The 16,854-nt window shown below is 43.9% G+C and overlaps 1 protein-coding gene across 1 annotated transcript in view; it reads right to left on the bottom strand.

The window, feature by feature from the left end:
* Positions 1–16,643, bottom strand: part of CTNNAL1 (catenin alpha like 1) — a 158,685-nt gene extending 142,042 nt beyond the window's left edge. The window contains exon 1 of the mRNA XM_065399786.1: positions 16,518–16,643. Coding sequence (XP_065255858.1) covers positions 16,518–16,643 — 126 coding nt within the window. The remainder of the gene's footprint in view (positions 1–16,517) is intronic.
* Between the last annotated feature and the right edge of the window lie 211 nt (positions 16,644–16,854).

Raw genomic sequence — 16,854 nt, 5'->3', positions numbered from 1 at the left:
ACACATATGCACCACCCAGAAACACAATGGAGAACAAGTCACAATTCTTCCCCTAGTCTCCCTTGTTTTGCTGGACAAAAACCAATTTATTTTTTAAAAATCACTTAAAATTAAACTTTTCTGTTTAAAAATAAATCATTTTGAAATTATGACAGCTTAGGTTAAGGCCTAAACTTTTAATTATTTAAATTAATTAAGTATTCAAACCTTTCATGTTTGCGGCTGAAGTTTTAAAGAAAGTCAAACCACTGACCTGATTAAAAACTTGTAACTGGAGTTTGCTGAAGTAATATACCAGTGTTGGACAACAATAGTTTCTTCTGCAGGTAAGGAGACAGTATTTTCTTCATTTCAGTTTACTCAACTAGTTCAGTTCAATGACTAGTTCACTGAAAGCTAAGAGACTGATGGGGAGCTGAAAAAAGCAGAAAAGTGTGTTTTCCCACTTCCAATCCACAAATAAAAATGAGGTGCAAGAGCATTAGATTTACCTGTTTTAAAAATCTTCAAGGACATGGTGACCAAAAATTAGTTCAACTCACTACAGATAATATTTCCTTGTTTAATAAGAACATGTTTTACATTTCAAACTGACTGATAAACTTACGAGTTTCCAGCACATTGAAGATATGTCTATTTAACTAAAACATTTTACAACGCTGCTTGTGCATTTTAGCTAGTCTGTATCAAACTGGATGGAAATCAAACAAGTAAAAAAATTAATCAAGAAAGAAATAAATCATTCACCATTTTCTAACATAATAAAAAAGCAGATGTTAAGAACCTCAGTAAATGTATGTTAAGCTGTACAACTGCTTAAATAAATGTATATAGCTATTGTGTGCCCTCCCGGAGAGTCAAAAGTAGTACCAAATCATACCTATCAATGAGAATCAACCTCTCTTTAGGAAAATAACTGAAAAGTACAAATGCAAAACAAGATTAAAATTGATTATTTAAATCAAGGTTTCCTGCTTGCTGATTTAAATCATGATAAAACTTGGTTATTTAAATGAATCCCTCCTGGCTGGGTGGATTAAGCAACTTCACCCCTTTTCATGGAGCAGTTTATTCCCCCAAGTGCATCCAGCCAGCTACTGGGGACAACAAATAGTTATGGCTAGAGTCAAGACTCCTCTATAACCCTAGGCTGCTTGATTGCAGAAAGTATCAGGAGCTAATCTGAGCCTTTACTTGGCTGAACTTATTTCAGCTGTGTAGCTGAATAAGAGCCATGACAATTCAGCCCTACATGCTTCATTTCTAAATTGGTTCACGCATTTTAAATCTGAGAAGTTACGCTTCTAAAATAGCAAACATTTTACTGCGGACACCTTTTGTTAATTCACTGTGACTAGTTAAATTAATAGCTCAAAGCCACCAAAGAGAACATTTTCTATTGCATTAAAAAAACTGCACATCAAGAAGAAAATTGATACTATCATGTTTTTAAACTGTGGATTACAAATACACATGCGAAATACAAGTCTGCTGCCTGCCTTTTTGTGGGTTTATAAAACTAATGACATACTCTGACCAAGGAGTTTACAATCTTATTATAGTCCAAAAGGACAAGTACAACAACGAAGAGGGGAAGGTAGTAAAACAAAGGGGGGGGAGGGGGGAGAGAATAAGTTAACTCAGCTATTTACAATTATGTATACTTTGTGGTCCTATTATAGTCACCTTTCAAAAAAACTACTCCTTTTCCCATCATAGCTTATTGCAGGCTTTTCAGAAGAATATCTTTCAAAACAATCTAAATGAGGACAGAGGAGGCTTGGTGGACTAAGAATGAGTTCCACTTGAAGGCAGCAACATGAAAGGTTACAAAAAAGAAAAAAAAAGAAAAGAAAAAGAAAAACAGGAACGTAAGATCAGACCTGCAAGTCCACTTGGTCCAGTATCTTGTCTCCAACTGTGGCCATTTCCAGATGCTTAAGAGGAAGGTGCAAGAAGCCTTGCAAGACAGTGTAGTCTTGTGGCTAGAGTACTGAACTGGGACTCAGGAGATGTGTGCCCTCTTCCTGGATCTGGCACTGGCCTACTGTCTCAACTTCAGCTCTGTGCCCTAGCTTCTCCATCTATAAAATAGGACTAACCTCTTTTTTTAAAGCACTTTTGAGATCTACTGATGAAAAGTACCCTACGAGAGCTAGATATTATTAGGTGGATGTGGGATAATATGCCTTCCACATTAGAGCTCATCCAGATCTCTAATAGAGATCAGCTTAAGCCCTAAAGCATGAGGTTTAATATGCTTTCCAAAGTCAGTTCTCCATATAAAGTAACAATTAAAAAAACTTGCTAAATTCTTAGTCTCAAAGACGTCTTGTGGCAAAGAGTTCCACTGTCTAAATACGTGTTCTGTGTCAAAGTATTTGATTTTATCAATTTGAAATTTGCCACCTTTTAAATTTCACCAAATGTCCCCTTTCCACATAATTATGAAATCAGAAAAACCGAAGGTCCTAATCTAGCTTCTCTATACATTTCTTATTTTAAATACTTTTATCATGTGTCCCTTTATTCATCTTTCTAAGATAAACAATCCTACTTTTTATAGGAACTTTTACATGCCTCTAGTTATTCTTGTCAACCCTTCTCTTAACTCACTCTAGTTCTGCAATATTTTTTGAGATGGAGTGAGTAGTACTGCAAAAAATATTCCAGATGAGACCACCACTGATTTATGTAATGGCATAATATTTTTTGTAATATTCTCAGTCCTGTACCTTATGCACAGTGGAAGGACACAGAAGGGTCATCAAGGCTTTCTTTGTTATTGGAGCAAGTGGGGCTGGGGAAAATACAATATGAAGCAAGGTCCAAGATGTAGGCAGGGGTGGAACTGAGCATGGCACTGATCACAAGAATGAGAAATTTAAACTTCATGTTACGGAGACAAGGGAGCCAATGGAGGTACTCAAGAAGTGAATGACACTTTTTGGTAAATGCAAGAGGAAGATTTTAGCAGCTACACTTTGAAAAGACTTGAAGGGAGTGAAATAGCTATCAACAAGGCTGAGGAAGAAGGGATGGTATGGCTGCCAAGATGGAAGATGACCAGAATGTGGACAAAGTTTTAGCTACAGGGACAGGATGTGAGAATCCAGATTTTCTGAATCCTGCAGAGTAAAGAGTTTTAGCAAGCTTTGATAAACACCTTGATCTGTAGGAGGAGCAGCATATTCAAAACGTAAGTCCACAGGCCAACACAACACAATCACCAGCAAACCTTTCATTTGAGATGTCAGCCCTGATATATGAGCCAGTTCTAAAACCAGCAATCCACAATTTGCAATTAGTTAAAATTCAAGCTGCTCAGGAATTCCTCAAACCGTGAAATTTCTCTTCCAAATGTTGCTACAGCAAGCTACACACATTTAATTTCTATGTATGCAATGTTACTCAAAATGTCCTAAATGTTTACCTTCAGATGTACACCAAACATCAGCAGGTTGTTTGTTCTGTAATCTGTTGAGTTACAAAGATGCTTATGAATTCTGACTTGCTTCATCCAAAATGTCTTCACTGATAATCTGAACAATGAAATGTGTGATCTGTTTGTACTGTCACATCCAATTCTCTGTATCCATGGTCCTCAACCTATTTATCATTGTGGGCCGCAGGTTGAGAACCACCTGCTAAAACTCCACACACACCCCTATGTCCAGCGCCCCTTGGCCAGAGACCCCTCCACAGAGTGGGGCAAGGAGTAGAGCTCCAGGCCAGGCCGCCCTGGGCCAGGACCCCTGCTACAAGGCCAGGAGCAGAGCCCTGGGCACAGGGCCAGCAGCCTTGACCCCAGGCACGGGGCCAGGAGCGGAGCCCCACATAAAAACTGGAGGTGCTGCAGCACCCCAGCAAATCCCTAGTTCATGTGCCTATTCTGCCCAGACCCCCCTCCCCCACAAACCTCCCCAAAGACTTACTCTCCCGCACCCTGCCGCCCTGTGGCACTCACTGGCCTGCTGCTGGCAGGAGTGCTCCAGCAAGGCTGCCTGATGCTGTCTCCCCCTCAGCCAGCCCCTGCCCCCTACCAGACCAGAGAGCAAATTTTGATTTGTTTTTAACACATGGCTGGGCCACAGCTGTGTGCTATTTGGGGTGCATGCAGCCCACGGGTCAAGAACCACTGCTCTATATAATGGGCAACCTCAAGCCCACCAACTAACTTCAGTGTGGGCCTGACCCAAAGGCTGACTAATTGAAAGACTCCATCTTAGGCCATGTCTATACCAACACTTATGTCAGCAAAACTTATGTCACTCAGGGTGTGAAAAAAAACAACCACCCCTAAGCAACATAAGTTTTGCTGGCATAAGTGGCACAGCGCTATGTCGGCAGGAGAGCTCCTCTCTGCTGACATAGCTACTGCTGCTCATGGAGGTGGTTTTATTGTTTAGTTATTATGTCGACGGGAGAGCTCTCTTCTCTCGGCATGGAGCAGCTACACAAGCGATCTAACGGTGGCACAGCTGCGCCGCTCTATTCTTGCTAATGTAGATATGGCCTTATTTCAGCAAGCTTTCGATTAGGCCTCGTATCTGAAAAATCCACTAAAAGTTTTCACTGACTGCTATATGAACAGGTGGGTCACATGCTGAAACATGACAATCCATTTTTTTCATATGCAAAATTTAAAAAGGAGTTGAAGGCAAAAAACACATCTTTCAAAAACATTAAAGATGTTGCTGTGTGCCAGGGTAGATTAATGTAAATCATCATGTGACAGGGTGCCACTCACCACTGCAGTGCCTCCTGCTGGCTATCCCAGGAATTAGCTCTGCTAGCCAGTGCACTCTCTTCTGGTGGTGTCTTGCTGTCATCACTTCTGCTCCACGACCCACGTCACTCCCAGGACCTTCTGGCTGTGTCACACTGTTCTCCCCCCTTCCGGGGGAACTGCAGTCCGCTGTTCAGCCATTTCCCTCAGTGGTAACTGCAGCCAATTGTCTGGCCACTTCATCAGTGGCGGGGCGGAGGAGGAACCGAGCCCACCCACTACTCCGGGTCCTGGCCCAGAGACCCTGTAGATGGCCACTACTTGCTCCGTCCCTTCCAACTCTTCAGTTCATTTCCCTGGGCCACGTCCCCCAGGCTCCCCAGCACGCTCTTCGCTCTTGCCTCAGAGTCTCAGCCTGTGAATCCCTGCAGCCACCCAAGGGCAGTCTTTAGCTCCCCCCAGTCGCTGCTAGCAGCACTGCTCTGTCCAGGGTGCTGGCAATCCTTCCTCCTGCTAAGAGCCTGATCTTCCCTCCCTGAGCTCCAGGCAGCTACTGAAGCTGCTATGCACTGCAGCTCTTCTTAAATGGGCCTGCTGGGCCCTGATTGGCTGCCTCTGCACAGCCTCCCTAGGGCTCTATTAACCCCTTAGAGCCCAGTGCGGGGCAGGCGCCCCCATCACACATCAATTTAGTCATTATATAAATCAGCAAGCAGGAAACCTCGATTTAAATAATTGCTTTTATTCTTGTTTTGCATTTGTACTTTTCAGTTATCTTCCTAAAGAAAGGTTGATACTTATTGTATGGTAACCATTATAATATGTTGACTTGCAACTAAATATAGCCTTTACACTAAATTTGGTACTTTTTTTTTCGTAACCAGAAGAATGCGCTGTATCAATATGCATTTATTTAATCAACTAACAACTTACCATGTATTTAGACTACTAATTTTTATTTTTTAATATTAGAAAATGAACAAATTTGTATTTATGCTTTGTGTCAAGCTCTATAGATGGGCACTGGAGTTAAAGATGCATAAATATAAAAAGCAGTTTTTATTTTAAGTTGAACCTACTTTGTGAGTTGAATACGTAAGAAGTATATCAAAACATTTTCCATTTAAAACTGATTATACACAAAGGAACGATTAGCTGTAGCTAACGAATTAAAACTAATGATTGTTTTTAGTCAGCATGTCCTTGAAGAGTTTAGAACTAGTGGGTCTCATCCTCTCATACCAGGTTTTTATTCATACATTGGAAAAGGAAAACAAGCTTTCCTGCTTGTTCAACTCTTAATTGGTTTCTTAACCTTGAATGAACTAGTTGAATAAACTGAAATGAAGAAAATATTCTCTCTGCATCTGCAGAAGAGACTACTTCAGCCAAAAACTGGTTTAGAACTTCAACAAACTCTGGCTTCAGATGGTTAGCTAGTAACTTCCAGCAATTCAGTGGTTCAAGTTTCAAACTTCAGCAGCAAACATGTACTGCTTAATATTTTTATTTAAATAATTGTAATAGAATACAGTAAATCTAGTCCTTAACATAGGTTGTCTATTTCAAATAGATTTATAAGAATAAAAAAAATAATTTAAATTCAAAAATCTTATTTTTTTTTAAAACTGATTTTTATCCACCCTGCTTTGTTCCCCTGGCTCCCTTCATGCCAGAAAAAGAATATAAGAACCTAAGAAAGGAAATACTGGGTCACACCAAAGGTCCATCTAGCCCAGTATCCTGTCTTCCGACAGTGGCCAATGCCAGGTGCCCCAGAGGAAATGAAAAAAAACAGGTAATCATCAAGTGATCCACCCCCCATCGCCCATTCCCAGCTTCTGGCAAACAGAGGTTAGGGGTACCATCCCTGCCCATCCTCGCTAATAGCCATTGATAGACCTATCCCCCATGAACTTTGTATTGCGAGTTGTTGGGCCTCACTGTGAAGTTTAGGTACTTCTTTTGGGCAAGGTGTACAGTATGTGGAAGTACACATCCTGTAAGTCAAGAGCCACAAACCAGTCTTGGGCCTGCAGACACAGAACAATGGAGGTTAAGTGTTACTATCCTTAATCTGAGGTGACATGTATTTACTCAGTCTTCCATTTAGGACAGTGTTTCCCAAACTTGGGACGCCGCTTGTGTAGGGAAAGCCCCTGGCAGGCCAGGCCAGTTTATTTACCTGCCGCGTCCGCAGGTCCGGCCGATCGCAGCTCCCACTGATCGCAGCTCCCACTGGCCGCGGTTCGCTGCTCCAGGCCAATGGGAGCTGCTGGAAGCGACGCGGGCCGAGGGACGTACTGGCCGCCGCTTCCAGCAGGAGCTGGGATCGGCCAAACCTGCGGACGCAGCAGGTAAACAAACCGGCCCGGCCCGCCAGGGGCTTTCCCTACACAAGCGGCATCCCAAGTTTGGGAAACACTGATCTAGGATAAGGAAAGACCCTCATTCTTCAGATAAGGGGGATTAGAAGCCTCTTCACCTATTCTCCAGGATAACATTTTTACAGGTCTCAGGTGAAACAAACAGAAGTGGCATCATTGCAAGAGGGTCCTGTTGAGAGGGGTCCTGAAAAGGGACAGGGAAGGGCTATGGGGTGGGAGTAGTGAACAGAACTATACAGGACAGGCTTGAAGAACAATGTCTAATGCCTATTAATTGGCTGTGACAGTCACCCAGACCCTGTGGAACAGGGCAAGGCAGCTCCCAGCTTCTGGCTGACACTGTTGTGGATCCCAAAACACCCATCAAATCTGCTGCCACAGAAAGTGCCACGTTGGTCAAGGAGTGGAAGATGGGCATCCCCCGGAGTAACTAGGTTTAGTTTGTTGCTGTTAGCCATGGGAATAAGGTATCCTCTGCCTTTGTTGGGGTCAATTCTTGTAAAGCTTCCTGTAGAGAGCCGGTATGTAAATCCTCAGGGACCTTAAGGTAGCTCTTGTGGAAATGGAGTGCTTCATCTTTCCTCTGGTTAAGAATTCCAGTCCCCCAAAAGGCAAGTCCTCTACAGTGGCCTGTACTTTGTGTGGTATACCTGATGCCTGGAGGCTCATCTCTTAGTGATGGCTATGGCCATCCACCCTGTAGCTGTATCAGATGACAGTCATGAGAATATTGCTACAGGTGGCCAGGGCTGTCTGCTCCTTCCTGGTGATCTTTCATTTCATCCCTGCAATCCTGCAGGATTTCTGAAAGGGAGTGACACTCTCCCCTCAAAGGGTAATTGTAGTTGGCAATTTGCAATCCGAAGCCACAGTGAAGCTGACGAACATGCCTTTTGCCCAAATAGATCTAACTTCTTGGGGTCCTTCTCCATAAGTGTGCCTTTAGTGGACTTCAGTGTCTCTCGTGCTGCAGATACAACGAAGGACTCTGGGTTCAGATGGGTGTAAAAGTGTTCAAAATCTTTTGTGGCACCTGATAACTTCGCCGCATGCTAGGAGGTGGAAGGAAGGGTTTCCAGGGTTTGCAACTCTTTGTTAATAAAGAAAGTGATTCTGGCCAAAGGAATCTTTGATATCCGCCTGATGACACTGGTTAATTCTAAGAGCTAATGAAACTTCTCCTACATGAATGTAGCTTCAATGCCCAGATTTCCTGCATTTTGAGAGAGGAGGTCCTGGAAGGCTTTAAAATCATCTGTCACCAGGGCAGGTGCTAGTGTTACTGCTTTGTCGGGCAAAGAAGAGGATTTTTTGGGAGGAGACCAGGGTTGCTGCTGTCTCTTTACTTTCTCCTGTTCCTTTGGGCTCATTTGCAGCTCCAGTTTGAGTGGCTTGGCCAGGGTGCAAGATTTTTTTTTTTTTTTTTTTATTATTATTTTTTAAAGACATGCAGTAGGGTGATCTGCTCCTCCACACATGGGAGGAGGGTCCCCAGTAAGGTCATGGTGGCAAACCAAATGAGTAGTGGCCTGGCTGAGATGGGACAGCCCAATGCCACTCCCACACCAGTTGGGACAGCAATGTGATCTCAAGGAGGGTATTGGGGAGCCTCTGTTCATTCCTCAATGGCAGGGGGCAGGGATTTCTACCTGATGTTAATAAGGAGGAACGGGGCAGTGAAGGACAGTGCTGATGAATGTATGAGGCCAGTATCGGATCTGATGCCAGCTGCCTCCAGCACTGGGAACATTTCTGGAAGAAATATGGATGCCTCTACAACATATCTGAAGTTCTTGCTTGGCTCCATTACAGGCACTCCATTACGGTGCTGGGTCTTTCATTCTGCCCAACTGCTTAGGGACTTAGCCCTTGGAGGAGAGATTTGCCATGTCCTCTCTCTGGAGTTCTCTTTCTCTATGCTTGCTTTAACTACACAAGTCAGTGTCCTGTTTATGAGCAGATGCAGTTGCTGGCTTTGCTACCTGCAGCACTGGTGCAATTAGTGGATAAGGCGTCATCAGCACTGGGACTACAAGTGCTGGGACTGTCAATGTCAAGGCTATTGGCACAGAGGTGTCATGAACCAGGGACTTTGACAATACTGAAGTGGTTGGCATTAATATTGCTGATTCTGCCAGAGCCTTCTTCACTTTCTTTCCCCTGCCAGATCCCAGTGCGTGAAGAGTGCTCGGAGGGAGCGCTGGCCGACAATGGTTAATCCAGCCTCACTTTAGTCAGATCCAAAGGTGACTGTTATGAAGTAACCCACGCGGACAGCTCAAGTAAATGCATCTTGCACCACATGTCCCTGGATCTGCAGAAGGGCTTACACCACAAAGGACTTATAAAGGATGTGGTTGTCTCATAGGCAGAAGAGGCATCGTCTGTGTGTATCCTTGATGGGAATCAGTCCATCACAGGATGAGCAGGAAGAACTGCACTCTGCCATGAGGTGTGGCAGTTAGGATGAGCTGCCACACCTCATTCCACTGTAGTACAGAGGGGTCATACAGTGGGGGGAGACAATCAATTTTTTTAAATGTCTTATGAGAAAAAAGGGAGGATAGATTTCACACCAAATAAGTTGTAAAAGCCTGGTTTAGGGTCTCTGAAGAGAGTAGTGGGTCGGACATAAGCTGAATTCTGTCTTGCTGCCATGGGTGGTAAAAGGGAACTGAGGGAGGATCGCGGCTGTGCTCCATGCTTTAGGCCTTTGCAAGAGACCACAATAAAGCACAGGGTGAACAAATGCCTCCAACAGACACTACTAGTGAAAAAAAAATCTAATCTCGTGCATGAGGTGCACATGCACCTACAATGGGATCCATGCTGACACATACTTGAAGAAGTAGCTCTCTTTCTACAGAAATTAACACTTGCCCAGGAAAAATTTCGACTTGCCCTGAGGTAGTACATTTTTCAATTCCTGTTTAAAAGCATCACTCCTAAATTGTCTGCTCTAAGATGTACACCATACCATTATGTGAAATTTACTCCCTATGGCGTGGAGGTCTGAATAGCAGGGAGGAAAGTCTGAGGGATATACTTAAAACGATATTTACAGTGAAAACTGAAGATTTATTTTGTCAGGTTTTTATTAGTAAACAAACAAAAAAGTAAAACATAAAACCAGTTGCTACACTTTAAAAGGCCACTGTCAAGCAAGATGTTAGGTGTGTACGTTTTGTAAAAGCTTACTATTTACGACATTAAGAAATATTTCCATTAATTCTTTAATTCTAATGGCAACTAGTTTAATCTGAACAAATAAGAATTCCTCTGCACTGTTGGCAACATTTCAACGCTTAGGGTTCTCTTCATGCAAAATTCCACCAATTACATAAAGGTATGAATAAAAATCACTTTAGTCAAAGAGGTTCAAAAGGTCATGTGGACTCTTAAAATACTAAATTAATATTAGCCAGATTTTATAGCGCAAGTCAATTAGGAACAGGTTTAACACAAAACAAGAGATTGTCTACACAGCCTTTTGCACTGGTTTAAAAACTGATTTAGTTAAACGAGTATAACCTGTGTTTAAATAAGGCTTTAATGAAGGAAAATCTGAAAGTTAAACTGATCAGACAATAGTCTGTTTCCTTTTGGTTTCTCTCTGCTGCAATAATACATAAAGCAATTCTGAAAAATTGTGCTTACAGGATGCTTGTGCTGCTCGTAAGGATTTTTTTTTTTTTAAACTATAATTTGACCTGACCAAACTCTTTTAAAAACTGATAAAGAAGTGACAAAACTCCCAGGATATATGAATCTTAAGACTATGCTGAGAGACTGTGTCACACACTCTCAAAGAAACTGCGAAACCACCTGATCAGCATCCTATACAGCAAACAGGGAAAGATTAGGAATGAGCTCTCAAAACTGGATACTCTCATAAGAAACCAACCTTCCACACAAACTTCCTCATGGATAGACTACAAAAACTAGACAAGCCATTTACAAGACAAACTTTGCCTCTCTACAAAGGAAAAAGGACACTAAACTATCTAAACTGCTACATGCCACAAGGAGCCACACAACAGTAGTTCCCTTAACCCACCCAGCAATATTGTTAATCTTTCCATCTATACTCTTAGCCCAGCAGAAGAGTCTGTCCTATCTCGGGGCCTCTCCTTTTGTCCCTCCAGACCCACGAACATGATACAGTTCTGCGGTGACCTAGAATCCTACTTTCGACGTCTCCGACTCAAAGAATATTTCCAACATACCTCTGAACAGCATACTAACCCACAGAATCCCCCCTACCAGCACTACAAAAAAAAGGATTCTGCGTGGACTCCTCCGGATGGTCGAAACAACAGACTGGATTTCTACATAGATTGTTTCCGTCAACGTGCAAAGGCTGAAATTGTGGAAAAGCAACATCACTTGCCCCATAACCTCAGCCATGCTGAACACAACGCCATCTACAGCCTCAGAAACAACCCTGACATCATTATCAAAAAGGCTGACAAAGGAGGTGCTGTCGTCATCATGAATAAATTGGAATATGACCAAGAGGCTGCTAGACAGCTCTCTAACACCACATTCTACAGGCCATTATCCTCTGATCCCACTGAGGATTACCTAAAGAAACTACACCATCTGCTAAAAAAACTCCCTGACAAAGCACAGGAACAAATCTGTACAGACACATGCCTAGAACCCCGACCAGGGACATTCTATTTGCTACCCAAGATCCATAAACCTGGAAATCCTGGACGCCCCATCATCTCAGGCATTGGCACCCTAACATCAGGCTTGTCTGGTTATGTGGACTCTCTCCTCAGACCCTACGCTACCAGTACTCCTAGCTATCTTCGAGACACCACTGACTTCCTGAGGAAACTACAATCCATCGGTGATCTTCCAGAAAACACCATCCTGGCCACTATGGACGTAGAAGCCCTCTACACCAATATTCCACACAAAGATGGACTACAAGCTATCAGGAACAGTATCCCCGATAATGTCACAGCTAACCTGGTGGCTGAACTCTGTGACTTTGTCCTCACCCACAACTATTTCACATTTGGGGACAATATATACCTTCAAGTCAGTGGCACTGCTATGGGTACCCGCATGGCCCCACAGTATGCCAACATTTTTATGGCTGACTTAGAACAACGCTTCCTTAGCTCTCGTCCCCTAACGCCCCTACTCTACTTGCGCTACATTAATGACATCTTCATCATCTGGACCCATGGAAAAGAAGCCCTTGAGGAATTCCACCATGATTTCAATAATTTCCATCCCACCATCAACCTCAGCCTAGATCAATCCACACAAGCGGTCCATTTCCTGGACACTACTGTGCTAATAAGCGATGGTCACATAAATACCACCCTATACCGGAAACCTACTGACCGCTACACTTACCTACATGCCTCCAGCTTCCATCCAGGACACACCACACGATCCATTGTCTACAGCCAAGCTCTAAGATATAACCGCATTTGCTCCAATCCCTCAGATAGAGACAAGCACCTACAAGATCTCTATCAAGCATTCTTAAAACTACAATACCCACCTGCTGAAGTGAAAAAACAGATTGACAGAGCCAGACGAGTACCCAGAAGTCACCTCCTAGAAGACAGGCCCAACAAAGAAAATAACAGAACACCACTAGCTGTCACCTTCAGCCCCCAACTAAAACCTCTCCAGCGCATCATCCGAGATCTACAACCTATCCTGAAAGATGATCCTTTACTCTCACAGATCTTGGGAGACAGATCTGTCCTCGCTTACAGACAAACCCCCAACCTAAAGCAAATACTCACCAGCAACCACACATCACTGAACAAAAACACTGCCCCAGGAACCTATCCTTGTAACAAAGCCCGATGCCAACTCTGTCCACATATCTATTCAAGTGACATCATCATAGGACCTAATCACATCAGCCATAACATCAGGGGCTTGTTCACCTGCACATCTACCAATGTGATATATGCCATCATGTGCCAGCAATGCCCCTCTGCCATGTACATTGGCCAAAGCGGACAGTCTCTACGCAAAAGAATTAATGGACACAAATCTGACATCAGGAATCATAATACTCAAAAACCAGTGGGAGAACACTTTAACCTGTCTGGCCATTCTATGACAGACCTGCGGGTGGCTAACAGAAAAACTTCAAAAACAGACTCCAACGAGAGACTGCTGAGCTGGAATTGATATGCAAACTAGACACAATCAACTCAGGATTAAATAAAGACTGGGAATGGCTGAGCCATTACAAACATTGAATCTATCTCCCCTTGTAAGTATTTTCACACTTGCTTCTTATCAACCTGTCTGTACTGAGCTATCTTGATTATCACTTCAAAAGTTTTTTTTCTCTTACTTAATTGGCCTCTCAGAGTTGGTAAGACAACTCCCACCTGTTCATGCTCTCTGTATGTGTGTATATATATCTCCTCAATATATGTTTCACTCTATATGCATCCGAAGAAGTGGGTTGTAGCCCACGAAAGCTTATGCTCTAATAAATTTGTTAGTCTCTAAGGTGCCACAAGTACTCCTGTTCTTTTTCCGGATACAGACTAACACGGCTGCTACTCTGAAACGAATCTTAAGTTCTTTACCATATTCACTGGTGCAAAATTAACCAAAAAATAATGCTACCAAAAAAGATTTTCTTTTCCTTACAGAGACTGAAATATGACCAAAAAAATTAATGGCTAACATTGTATGCCAACTGGGTACCACAAAGTGAACACTTTAGAAAGAAAATGCACTTTGTTTCTACAAGTGTATTCTGTATATAGAAAAACTTCTGTAGAAAAACAAACTTCAAAGTGTTGATGCTTCTACTGCACATTTAATGTACAAATGAGAGAAGTATAAAACTAATCATACATTTGCTGTTAATATTAAATGTTCTACGCTAGCATAGTCACAATCCTTGAGTAAATACCTAATAATTAACGTGGAAAACTTACACATGGTGAATTGGTGAGACCTGTACTTGACACTTTCTTTTAATATATGTAGACTGAGTACCTTCTTTAACACTGATTTTTAATTCTACTAGGCAAGTTTAATAAGCAAATCTGGTCTCAAATGAGCTATCTGAGACTGAACCTGAATGGAATTCGCATTCATGGCAACAACCTAATTTAGAGTTAAAAGACTTTACATCAGGCAAACATTAACGGCTAGATTTCCATGAGTGCCCATCACTCAGCAACTCACATTGAATTATTTTTGGGGGGAGGGGAGCAGGGAGGCTGCACTGAACACTTCTGAAAATCTGGCCACAAAAGTTTCCAAGTGTAGTTTAACTATAAAGCACAAATGCAATGCTATTTATACAGAAGTTAATGCCACTCACACTTGCCAAGGAAAAATCTCTACTTGCCTTGAGGTAGTGGCGTCTTCACAGTATTGAGTGCTCTGAGAGTAAGCCAAATTCTTCTAATTTAAAGTATATTAGAGAAGAAAAAGAATTTCTGCATGTATTCATACACATCAACTCCAAATTTAAAAGTCAATTTTTAATGCAGAATACAATTTGTAGGCAACCTGGTGATTTTATTAGCTACTCTCTCCCCCCAAAAAATAGTCAACATACCCTACACTTCCGTAAAAGCGCACAGGAGTAGAAACTCCACTGAACTTTACTTTCTATCCCACTTTGGTATTTAAGGATATTAGACTAAACTAACAAGTCACAGTTAACACAGACAGGGCCTTTGCACTGATGCAAATATTTCTCTGTAGGTACCCCAGTGCAAACTCCGTGTAAGCTGGCTACAGGAATGCAAAACGGGGGCTTATACTGAAGTAAACTAGTGTGTTACCATATTAAGCTAAACTTGTTTAAACACCGCTTTATGTAACAGGTGCCAAGCTTCATGGTTTTAGTAAGTTGTTTAGTAAGTAAGCTGTTTCAAGGGATGTCTTCTCTCCCTACCCCCAGATCTTTCCTAAAAATAACTTTAAATCAAGCATTTAATATTAATTACAGCTGGCATTACCTGATTAGAAAGTTATAACTTGCAATCAATGTATTTCTCTCATTGACATTTTCCCTTTCAAGCATTAGATATTTCCTCAAAATACTACTACTTCCAAACTAGAGTTAAGCAAATGTTCTGGCTAAAAATTTCCATTTTAAAAGCCAGTACATTGGATATAGTAGTAAAGTTTAGTATGAAGACCGAACAACTACAGCCTTGCCAGTTCTCACTCATGTCCACTATTCCATGCAACTTTTCAAAATAATTTTGATGTACACAATAAATCTATTCTAAATTGTCTAAGTTATCAAAAATCTTAAGACCCATACTTGGTTGAAGTTACTGATTTTCTTGAAAGTTATTTTCACATACTGTGGACCTACAAACAGTGCATAAAAAGCCCCTCAAATTCACTTCATATCCACCAATCAAGAAGTCTACAAAGCCAAGAGTTATTTTCAACGCACAGATAGCACTGTACACAATGAGCATGTTGACTTCATGTATCTTTTAAAAACGTAGTTGCTAAGTACTATCTTGGATGTGATGAGAACACACATTTAGGCAACATTAAAGGTCACAGCAGGCAAACACTTACTACTGAGTCTGGTGCTTACCACCATGAATAATTCCACTGAAGTTAATCCAACGCTCAGCAGCATTACAAACGGCATGTTTGTTCAGCATGTTCAGGTCCCCCGGTTGGACGTTTGAACACAAAAACACCAGCTAGTTGAAACAGTATTGTTTCCAAAGCCACACTAATTGCTCCGCTATATACGTAGTTGCATGATGTTACATCTTTCACAGTCTAGCACGTTGCATATGCAGCCTAAATGGATGTTGCCAATGGAGCTCCCCGCCATCCTGACTTTGTACTTTACATTGACAACTTCACGGTTCCAGCCTGACAGGATTGAACCTCTATGTGCAACGCTGCGGCTTCGCGCAGCCCTTATGTAACCCGCCACACCGCACGCACGGCACAAGCTCAGGTTTACAACTGCACGTGAGCACTGGAAACCCCTCGCCAGCCCTGCCGCCCCCAGGAGCTCGCCCGCCCGCTCCCCTTTGTGGCGGGGGGCAGGCGGAGCCCAGCCCGGGCACGCAGTGGGGCCCGCGCGCCGCCAAGGGCGAGCGGGGAAGTTACGGACCCCGCAGGCCGGGGAGAGCAGCCCGGCCGCAGCCTGCGCACCCTGCCCTGCCCAGGGCGCGGCGGCAAAGCAGCGCGGGGATGCTGCCCGGGCGGGGCGGGCAGCCGCGGGCCGGCCCCGCTTCCCTGGAGCCCGAGCCGGGGGCACCGCAGTCCCCTCCCGCCGGGGCACACAAGCCGCGGGGCCGCTTGCACAAACTTCTCCGGGCCGCGGGGGAACCCGCCCGGCCCAGTCACACGCGGTTGCCGCGACCCCGGGCCGGCCCGCGCGGAGCCGGGATTTCTACCTGCGACACCAGCGGGACCAGCGTCTGCTCCACCGAGCGCGTGCGGATCTCCAGCGCCGCCTCCGCGCCCAGCCCCGCTGACGACGCGGAGGAGACGCCGCTGCTGCTGCACGGGGACGTGGCCATGGCGGGAGCCGCAACCGGACCGGCTCCGTGGCGCCTCCCCCGGCCCGCAGCGCGCTAGTCTCCCGCCGACACCGCTGCGGCCCCGGAGCCCGCCCCGAGCCCCGCCCCCCGGCCCGCCCGAGTGGGGGGCCGGGGCGGGCAGGAGCCGCGCCGACTGCGCACATCGCCCCCTAGCGGGGCCGGCCCGGAGCCGGATCATGAACACCTGCCC

This window comes from Emys orbicularis, chromosome 2, assembly GCF_028017835.1.
Source record: "Emys orbicularis isolate rEmyOrb1 chromosome 2, rEmyOrb1.hap1, whole genome shotgun sequence".
NCBI lineage: Eukaryota > Metazoa > Chordata > Testudines > Emydidae > Emys > Emys orbicularis.
This window is presented reverse-complemented; position numbering and strand designations above follow the sequence as displayed.